This window comes from Microcaecilia unicolor, chromosome 11 (genome assembly GCF_901765095.1).
Source record: "Microcaecilia unicolor chromosome 11, aMicUni1.1, whole genome shotgun sequence".
In the NCBI taxonomy this organism is placed as follows: Eukaryota; Metazoa; Chordata; class Amphibia; order Gymnophiona; family Siphonopidae; genus Microcaecilia; species Microcaecilia unicolor.
The window spans coordinates 64,127,857-64,139,080 of NC_044041.1; the positions used below are offsets into that span (position 1 = coordinate 64,127,857).

An 11,224-nucleotide genomic window follows, 5' to 3' on the forward strand; every position below is an offset into this window, starting at 1 on the left:
TTCAACCCCAGCCCTTTTCTCTCACCAGTCCCGAGCTTCAGCCCCAGCCACTTCTCCCTGTCCCCTTTAAAGCCCCCAGTCCCCACAGTATCAGCCCCTGCCCCTTTTCAGCCCCCAGTTCCAGACCCCTTCTCCCATGAGCACTTCCTTCCCCAGTCCCCTTATCCCCTCTGAGCACCCCCACCCAATCCCCATTCTCCCCTCTGAGCACCTCCACCCTCCCCAATCCCCAATCCCCTTCTCACCTCTGAGCATCCCTCCTCTGAACTCCCCCACCCCTCCCCAATCCCCTTCTCACCTCTGAGTACCCTTCTGAGCTCCCCCACCCTCCCCAATCCCCTCTGAGCACCCCCACCCCTCCCCAATCCCCATTCTCCCCTCTGAGCACCCCCACCCTCTCCAATCCCCTTCTCCCCTCTCAGCACCCCTCCTCTGAACTCCCCCACCCCCTCTCCAATCCCCATTCTCCCCTCTGAGCACCCCCACCCTCTCCAATCCCCATTCTCCCCTCTGAGCTCCCCCCCTGACCTAGTCCCGTCTCCCCTCCATTGAAGCCACAGAGCCCTCTTCTCCTGCCACCGCCTGCCTTTTTCTTTTCTTTTTTTTTAAATCCGTGCAGCCACGCAGGCAGCGCTTCGCGTCTGCCCTGTGTGTGCTGCTGTGAAAGAAGTAAATCGCCAGCGCTGGCTTCGGGCCTTCCCTCGATGTCCCGCCCTCTTGTGAGGTAACTTCCTATTTCCTCGAGGGCGGGACATCGAGGGAAGCCCCGAAGCCAGTGCTGACGATTTACTTCTTTCACAGCACACGCAGGGCAGACGCGAAGCGCTGCCTGCGTGGCTGCACGGATTAAAAAAAAAAAAGGCAGGTGGTGGCAAGAGAGAGACGCGACGGAGCACCCCCCACCCGCGGACACCCGGGGCGGACCGCCCCCACCGCCCCGCCCTTGCTACGCCACTGGTTTTATGTATTATCTGACTTTTCACTTATCTGACACTGGGTCGGTCCCATTTATATCTGATAATCGAGAATGTACTATATTTATAGTCATAAATGTCCTTGACTTCAAAATAGCCATCTATGTCTCTGTATAAAATAGGCTTGAAATAGGCACCTACTTGGCCTTCACACACAGGCGGAGAAAGGCCTAGATGAGAACCAGAGAAATCAACAGAGCCTCAAATCGGTCCCAAAGAGACCACTAGACCTTAAGTTATTTTAATCTTGGATGTCATTTGATTGAACTACACAAGGGAGCAATTATCACATTACCCCTGATGTAGGCAATTAGCCAAAACATAGGCCGTGCCAGGTCCCTCAATACATTTTGCTTCCTCAGATTTGAGGCTCCACTGATTTCTCTGGTTCCCCATCTGGGTTCACTATACTACTCTTTCTCTGCTGTTTGCCTTGTGTTGCTGCTTCCCTCCCTCTGACTTTTCTACCTTCACACATCGGCCTGTTATAAAATTACTCTCATTATGGGGAACTTCACTTCCTTTAAAAATAGACCATTTAGCCTCTTCAGTTATCCAAGTTGTCTATTCCTTCATGCACTGGTTGTTTCACTCTATATCCCCTTTCAACTTTTTAGTATTTATTTATATGCTGCTTGTTTTCCACAGATAACTGTACCTGGTTAGTCACCTACACAATTTGACCAAACAGGGCAGCAGTTGCTTCCCCAATAGCATCAAATGTAACTACATTTGCTTTAATTGAGATCAACTTTAAGAAATCTATCAGCAATTCCATCTATACTACTATAGAAATATCTATGTACCTGAATGTAACTCACCTTGAACTACTACTGAAAAGGCATAAACCAATCCAAAATTCCCCTAATGTCTCTTATCAGTGCCTTAATCATCCATAAGTCTTCCCTAATCTGCATTTCCTTTCTTCAGATCTCTGCTCTCTTCTCTGATGCCAAAATCTCTGCCAGCACACTCACTGGCAAAATAGCTGGGACTGACTAGAGTTCTATGAATCTCACAATGTCTGCTCTACTGACTTCTTTAGCCTGTGCCATTTTAAGAAATCAGTCCATTACTCTCCCTAAAATGAAACGATGGGGAGGCATGGCTTTTAGACAACTGGTTATGACAGAGTGGAATAATTTGCTAGCTGAGATAAGAAATATGTCAAACATTTCTGGTTTCAGAAAGGCTTTGGAATTTTATTTATTTCCTAGAGGAAGTACTGGTTGATGTTATAGCTTTTAGTTTTGTATTTTGTATATATTGTGGCGAAACTGGGAATTTTCCTGCTTGTAAATTGTATAGCTATTGTTTATGATGTGCATTTCCTTTGTTTGGCCAGCAGATGGTGACTGTCATTTGTTTGTAAAGTTGTTACAGAACTGTCTGTTTCTTCTTCCCACCAAAAAGCTGTTAGCTTAAGCTGTGAAGTAATTTTGTTTTAGTCACAGATAAGAGAGTGGAAAGAGAAGGTTCTCTTTTCCTGAGGTGCTGTGAGCAGTTACACTTCACAAACTGCGACCAGCTATATCTTGTTCCTGAACTCCTCAGGTACTATTTAGGTAGTAGATAAATGTTTAGATAGTTTTATATTTGATCCATATTCAATTATCTGTTATTGCCTGTTCTTTTCCACCTGTTTATATGGTTCACTGTTCTACTCTGACAGTAAACCTGATTAGATTATTGACCCTGCTTGTCTGGACTGACTAAGAATCCTGGTGGTTTGTGTTTTGGTCTGTGGGTGCTTTCTGGGAACTGTGGGACCCCTGAGAATGTGGCTCCAGTAACCTAGAAATCACCGGAGAATAAACTGAGAGTGGGAAACTTGCCCAGAGGGAAGTGAGACCCAGTTGCTGGGGTGGAGGGTGCTAGTGTAGAGTACAAGCAGCATGTGCAGGCAGACCTGAGCTTTTTTGGGGACAGACCCTCCAGGTGGCCACAGGGTTTGCTATCAAACACAGATATTTATTTATTTGCATATAATTTTCCCAGGAATTGGCAGGAGTGAAGCTGAGCAGACAAGATGGGCCTAATTATTTTTATTTGCTCTCATATTCTACAATGGTAGGAGGTTACAGATTGTAAACAACCTATCCTTCACTCCCTCAGTAGTAGAGGCAAGGGAAGAGCTGATAACAAATAAAGCACAACCTATCTATACTACGAGCAATGGGGTAACAAGATTGGTACCAGCAAGCTACAGCTCCACGGAAACCAATCAGGTGGTGCCAGTAGGCTGGTGATGGCCTAGAAAGTTGGATGTTCTGGCAACAGCTTTACTGACTTTGTTAGTTGTCTATATTCTTGTTTCCCAACCCTCTCAAGGCACCACACCTGCAATGAAATATTTATGAGACAGATTTGTATACAGTGGAAATTCTGTGCCTGAAAATGTATGCCATGCATATTCACTGTGGCAATTCTGAAAACCTGACTGGATTGGTGTGCCTCCAGGACAGGGTTCAAAAACACTGGTCTAGATTATTACAAGCTTGGTGATAAAATGGGTGGGGAAGAGTTGAGTTTTGGATTAAGTATGAGATTTTGTTTGCTCATCTGTCCAGGGTGGTAGAGAAACATAAAGAAAGCAAATAAAAATTGACTTGGATAAAGTGCAATATCCTATATATATATATGGTCATTTCTCTGGCTGATGGCTGGAATACACCCTTGTAATGTGGACAGGAATAACCGGGCAGACTAGATTTTATTTATTTATTTATTTATGTATTAATACTTGCTATACTGCCTTTGCCAATGAGCAGCTTAAAGCGGTGTACAATACTAAAAAAAAAAACAGTAGTCAAAGCAAAGAAAGGAACTACAATGGTGGATAGGAAAGAACAAGAGAAACCTTGCACATATGACATTAACTGACATTACAACGACAAAATGAAGGGAAGAGAGTATAGGGAAGTAACAAGAAGGAGAGGGCTGCTTCAAACTGAAAAAACCCTGACACAACACCTAGAATGATGATGGAAAGGGTTGCTGGAAGAGCCATATTTTAACAAAAGTCTTAGGTATGCCAAAGTGGTTTATAAATGATGTGGTAATAGTTTTTTATGGGTAATGAAGGAAAAAGCCTCTGTCACCCTGGTCAAAATTTCTGCCTATTGAGTATTAACCTGTGGTCTGTGAGCCAATCTGAAACAGCATTCAGACATTCCTGGAGAGGGGTGATAGGCGAGAAAGGTCTTTATTTGCTCTCATATACTTTGTTACTATGCAGCTTTGTCTTATCCTCTCAGACCCTCTCAATTTTTTCCTTGGATTTCACTCTGTTGATTCAGTTGTCTTCATACAGCAAATTAATCTTAGATGTAGTGTGAAGAATAAGGCAGGCAGACAAGTCCCACTCACTCAGCTATTATTATTCCTCAGTTAAAATGATCTAGAAATACAAACTAAGATAAATACCTCTTGAATGTAATCAGAGCAGCCACTGAAGGGAGCTTTGGAAAGTTTACAATATAATATTCTATGTCTCTGAAGATTTTCCAAGTTTTCAATCTTATTCTGCAATAATACATTTTCTTTATCCAAGACGTGTTGTCTCTCCATAAGTGTCTTAATATCTTTGGTATTTAAATCAGTATACTGCTCCAAAGTTTATAATTCCTGAGGAACTTTGAATCTAAGTCAATAGGGTTGACAGTTTTGGTGGAAAAAAATGTCTCCATGCCCAGAAGTGCATCCCAAATTGCATCTAAGGTAACATTTGTAGGCTTAGCAGGTAATAATAACTTACTTAACAGAAGTTGTCCAGCTGAAATTTCACTTAGTTTGTGTCAAATACTCTATTGCCACAACTGTAGGCACCTTCAGATATTCAACTACCTCTTGTGCTGCACCCTTCTGTGTGGCCAGCTCCAGCAGCTGTATGAGTCGACCTTGCCCCACTTCTGGGACTGCAGAGTCTGTTTCGGGAGTTGCAGGACTAGACTGGAGAAGATCCTTAATTGCTGGCATAGTAGGTGGCAACCATAGTTCCGGGCTCAACGTAATGTCTGCTTCAAGCGGAGAGGGCGGTTCACCTCTTCCGCTTGCTCCCACAGTAAAGTCTTCTGACCAATTGGCATTTGCAGGCCTGGAACAGCAAATTCATCCAATGGACCCAAAATAGGTAAAGCAGGCCACTACAGTGTAACCACACTGTTTCCCCTCCTTAGTCCAAGTAAATTTGTCTCTTATGTAGCAAAAAGAACAAGGATAATCAAGGAGCAACTTTACAGTTCTTCCTTCAAGACATCATCTTGTCTCACCCAAGTCCATGTTTAACAATCATCGGTGGGAGTCTTGTGGCTTTTTCCTTCCTGCTTTCAGTTGTACTAGTACCTCTCTCCATTCCAGCTACACGTCATCCCACAATACTGGCACAATAAAGGGCCATGTTTCAGCACACTATAGAATACTAGTGCAAATGACCACAAACACATGTATATTAAGAAGTGATTACTTACACCAGCCTTGTAAAAGCTCATGCCTAGATGTTAGCACATACGTGTATAAATGATAGACTTTTATTATTTACTTGCATACCCATACACTCCACTGATGCTTCATTCACATTTTGCCCATGCACATGCTCGCTGGCAAAATACATGTCATCAAATCAAGGTGTGTCCTTTTCCACTAGTTGGTATTCTATAAGAGGTTATTTATGTAAGTGCTTCTTTCAGTAGTAGATCAAGGGATTTGGATTTTGCTCATGTCTCTGCCATATGATCACATTGTTGCATGCTAGTTCTCTACTCTTTACTACAAAATGTAGTCACACCACTCTGCTGCTATGGTACCACATCACTGTGATCTAATATTACAATGACACTGTAACAAGAAGCCTCCAAGTCAAGCTCTTACATCATTGCACTACCAATCTTTTCCACTGTTACAATGACAGCCTTTCAGTATGCTGTTCTTCAGCTCTTTATTCTGCTGAGGTCTAATGATTCTTTGGCACAATTTACTACAGCTACTATTACTTATCATTTATATACCACTACTAGACGTATGCAGTGCTGTACACTTGAACATGAAGAGACAGTCCCTGCTCGACAGAGCTTACAATCTAATTAGGACAGACAAACAGGACAAATAAGAGAAAAGGGAATATTAAAGTGAGGATGATAAAATAAGGGTTCTGAACAAGTGTATAAAGGTTAGGAGTTAAAAGCAGCATAAAAAAGGAGGGCTTTTAGCTTAGATTTGAAGACGGCCAGAGATGGAGCTTGTCGTACCGGCTCAGGAAGTCTATTCCAGGCATATGGTGCAGCAAGAGCTAAATATTGACACTTAACTGTATAAGTGCTAACTCTGCCCCTGGAATGCCCACTAGTTATGAATATCAGCTGAATATTAATTTCTGGCCCAGGACAAGTGATTTAAACAGCTGAGCTTGTATATTCACTGCTATACAGATAGGTGAATTTATGGGAAGAGCTAATGAGTACGGAAGAGCTGATATATCTGAATGGCAAACCTATAGTAGTAGAAATCACTGTTCTAATCTTCACTATCTTGTTTTCTTCAATTGGATTTTTTTTCTCTGTTTTGAAATATATTCTTTTGGCTCTTATACTTCACCTTTTAACCATACTGGCTGTCATTTGGTCTTTCTTCTACCTTTTTAAACATGTGGAATATATCTAGTCTGACTTCCGAGACAGCATTTTTAAACAACGATTATGCCTGTTTTAAATTCTTAAATACCATAAAGAATTCAGGACAGGACTATCAATGAGGAATGAATAATAATGTATTTGCAAGAGACTGGCACAATGATAATTTAAACAGCTGAAGAGAAGTACTTAGGGGTTTCCTGAAGCAGCGCTTGTGAAAAACATGGTCTATGGTCCATGTTGGGACCCTGTTAAGCAGATAACATTTAACAATAATTTATTGTAATACATCTTTGAGAGATGTTCCCCAGTTTTTCATGATAAGTGTAATTTATTGTTGCTATAATTACGTGTTTAAGAGACTCATTGTTATGTTCACACTATTAAAATTCATGCAAATGGACTGGGTTTGAAGTGCAATGATTACAATACAGTTGAAAGTGTGACATATATGATCTGTTTGATTGGTGATGGTCTCTCAAGTTTTATATGAGCACTTCTATACACTGTATATAACTATTAGTGATATGTAAATAATTAAGATAATATGTACCTTGAATTGGCTGTGGGTTATGCTTTAAATTCCTGACATTTGCGGCTGCTCCTTTTAGCTTTTTTTAAACCATCTTCCGCATTTTATCATAGTTGCCCTTTTGAAAGTTAAATGATGACATAGTAGAGTTCTTTAGTACCTTCACTCCAGTTATTAACTTAAATTTGATCATGTTACGATCACTATTGCCAAGCAGACCCCACACTGTTACCTCTTACACCAAGTCCTGCTTTCTATTAAGGACTAGATCTAAATTAGCTCCTCCTCTTATTGGTTCCTGAACTGGCTGCTCCATGAAGCAGTCATTTAATTCATCTAGGAACTTCATCTCCCCATCAGTTCCTGATGGGACATTTATTCAGACAATATTAGGATAATTAACATCAATTATATCACACAATGACCAGTATACTAGTGTGTCACTCAACAATCCAGCACTATCAGTTTCTAGACTGGAGCAGTTATCAAAACTACAAAAACATATCTCAAAAGACTATATAGAAAAAGTGGAGGGAAAAAAGACCTTAGTAAACATACACCTCTGCTTTTACAGGAAAAAAAATCACCGTCACCTGTCTTAAAAATTGTAACTATTACAAAACATTTGAACCTTATACCTTTTCTCCTGCTCCTTTGAGCTTCCAACTCAATCAAAACTGGCCTGTGTTGGGTTACAGCATTATACGCTTTAATTTTTATTTATGAGGGTTTCCCCCCTATTTTATATTCCCTCAGCTCAGACCAATCATCACAATAGCCATCCTCAGCTGGTTGCCACAAACTACATTTTCTTTCAGATCCTAGCTAACATGTACCTTACGTCTGGCCACTAAGTATTGCTATTGTACTATGACTAGAACTCCCTTTTGTAAAAAGGCTATAAATAGTATGTTTGCAGCATCCCCAGTCAGTCCAGTGATCAGAGGATTTGACAGGGAAAATAAACTCATGTCCTCTGCCCAGCAGTGTGCAGCACTGCCACTGAACCACCAGGGTGGCCCAATAAATTGTATTCTGATCCCACAGAGGATCACACTTTAACATAGTAGCAAAACATAGCAACATAGTGACAGCAAAAGATAATGACCAGCATGGCCCATCCAGTCTGTCCAGAAAGGCGACCAGTGTTGCACTCCATGTGGACTATCCACCCCTTTGTCTTTAGGTTTATAACTGATGTCCAGTGCAGTCTGTCCCCCTCTATGCCTCTTAACTTTCACACTTCAAAGAAAAAAAATGTACATAAGTACATAAACATCACTGTACTGGGACAGACCAAAGATCTGTCAAGCCCAGTATCCAGTTTCCAACAGTGGCCAATCTAGGTCACAAATACTTTGTGATCCCAAAAGAACACAATAGATTTAATGCTGCTTATCCCAGGATAAGCAGTGGATTTTTCCAAGTCCACCTTAATTGTTTATGGACTTTTCTTTTAGGAACTAGTCCATACCTTTTTAAAATCCTGCAATGCTAACTGCTTTTACCACAATCTATGGCAATGAATTCTAGAGCTTAATTTCACATTGAGTGAAGAAATATTTTCTCTGATTTGTTCTAAAAATATACTACTTAGAAACTTCATTGGTGCCACCCTAGTTCTTGTACTTTTGGAAAGAATAAACAAGTGATTCACATCCACTCATTCCACTCCATTCATGATTTTATATCATATCCCCCCAACCACAGTTGTCTCTTCTCCACGCTGAAGACCTCTAACCTCTTTAGCCTTTCCCTATAGAAGAGTCATTCCACCCCCTTTATGACACTTATTTTAAGTTTTATCGTGAGTGGTAATGCTCTATACTTTTATACCATCTTTGTGCCATCAAGGGAACCTCTGTGTTTATCCTGTGCTTTTTTGAATTTGGTTCCTGTTTTCAACCGTACCACTTCCTATAGAAGAGCATTTAAAGCATCCTCCATCCTTTCTATAAAAAAATATTTTTGATGTTTGATGTTTGATTCCTGTTTACTAAGGTGCGCTAGCGTTTTTAGCTTGTGCTAAAAAGTAGTGCGCACTAACCGTGTAGATGCCCATAGGAATATTATGGTCATCTACATGGTTAGCGTGTGCTCATGTTTAGTGTACACTAAAAACACGAGCACACCTCTAGCGTGCCTTAGTGAACAGGGCCCTTAATCTCATGCTCTAGGTCTATAGCCTCTCTGTTTTTGGAAAAGACTGTTTTGTTTCTTACAGTCTTTCAAGAATTGAAATGCCTGTATTATATCTCCCTTGTCTCTTCTCTCCATCAGAGTATAGATATTGAAGTCTAGAAATATTAAAAATCCAAAAGAAAACTGCAAAATTAACCCATTCACTGTCAGGCAAAAGTACATTGTATGACATGGGACCTGTGGTAGATAATGTTCTTAATGTGTGTTAACACTCTAATACAGCTAATCTGGGTTATTAGAAAATAGATCCCATTTCACAACATGAGACCTGTAGTAAATAATGCATCTTAATGTGTTAGCATGCTAATATAGTTAACCTGCATTATTAGACAATAGGTCCCATTGCCTAACATGGGATCTATGGCAAATAATGTTTCTTGGTGCATGTTAGCACACAGTAACACAGCAGCACCTTTTAGAACATCTAGCCCTAAATATATTATAGCAAATAGTGGAGCAAACTAAAAATTGCAGTACAAACATAGGCAAAGCATGGCACCTCCTAATTTCTGTGATTACATTGCAGATCTACACCTGCCTCCCCAACTAAGAATGTCTAATTACAGTTATCCTGTTACATTACAGTACCCATGCCTCCTCCAATTCTAAGGCTTTCAGCTGTGAACTCAGCTCTCAGATGTACAAGGAAAAGTGAAATGAACTCAGTGCTCAGATGTGGAAACTATCCAAGGTGAACCTAGCACCCAGACATACAGGATGATTTTGTTGTGGTTTTTACCACATTGCATGAAAGGAAACGCAAAATTATTAGTCTATGCATGCTATACTGAAACAGAATCATCCAATTCTAAAAGAAGAATAATAATAATAATAATAATAATATGGAGCCAACTGGTAACCCTAAACTCAGCTCAAAATGTGCAAGAATACTCTGAAACCCCAAACTGTAGGGGACCAAACCCCCAATTGAGTAGAGCTACTTAAGATCCCTAATTTCCCCAGATGTACAGATCCAGTACCAAGTATGGTCAGGCCTTTTCCTTGACCTTAAATAAGTTAGGTAATCCCTTTGCATACAATTTAAAATTGTACAGGAAGACAAGAGGGCAGACACTTAGCTTCTTACCTGGCCATACACTGAGCTAAGGACAGGATTAAGATGTGGTATCAATGGACCTGACTCCAATAGTTGCTGGCTACTACTGGAATTGGTAGAGATTCTGATGTTGGATTTGGGCTCCAAAGGTGCAATCTTCAAGGAACCCTTATTTGAACTTTTTCTACGTCCTGGTGAAGAATCCACCTCCACTTGTTCTTGTTCTGCAGATGTTCGGCTAGCCTGGAGCTCAGGATGGAACTGGCTCTGATTGCTAAGATGGTAAGTCTGATGATATGACGATGTAGAGATGGATGGAACAGATCGAGGGTTAGGCTGTCCAGACTCTTTGGCTTGCCTTAGCTCCCTTCTTGACATCTCCTGCTCATTCTCTATTGCTCCATGTGACTTGGGTCTTCTAGTCCTATTCACTCCATTCTCCCTGGCTTTTGGGTGGCAGAGGGGTCTCTTGGAGCTGGCCTCGACCTCTTGTTGCCCTTTAACTTGGCTCCTAGATTGATCCCCCGATGCCCCCTTGCCTCCTCCCTTTAGTAGGGAAGTCTTGGACTCGCTCTTGGCGATGGAAGAACTCATGGCCGAAGACTAGAGCCACATATCAGGAGCGTGCGGGCAGCCGCAAGCTTCAGCACCACTGCTGCGGACAGCTCCTCCGGCTCCGTGTGCTCTGTCCTCCTTCCATCAATGGGGTAGAAGTGCAGAAGACGCTGCGGCTTGAAGTCGATACCGACAGCCAGACTGACAATCCTTGCGCAGCCCAGAGACGGTTCTCTCCTTAACCCTCTCCATACCAGTCCTAAAGGCAGCTCTTTTT

At 41.6% G+C, this 11,224-nt stretch overlaps 1 protein-coding gene across 1 annotated transcript in view; it reads right to left on the bottom strand.

The window, feature by feature from the left end:
- CABP1 (calcium binding protein 1) overlaps positions 1–10,986 on the bottom strand; it is a 52,684-nt gene extending 41,698 nt beyond the window's left edge. Inside the window, exon 1 of the mRNA XM_030219908.1 lies at positions 10,423–10,986. Within this exon, the coding sequence (XP_030075768.1) occupies positions 10,423–10,986 (564 nt within the window). The remainder of the gene's footprint in view (positions 1–10,422) is intronic.
- Between the last annotated feature and the right edge of the window lie 238 nt (positions 10,987–11,224).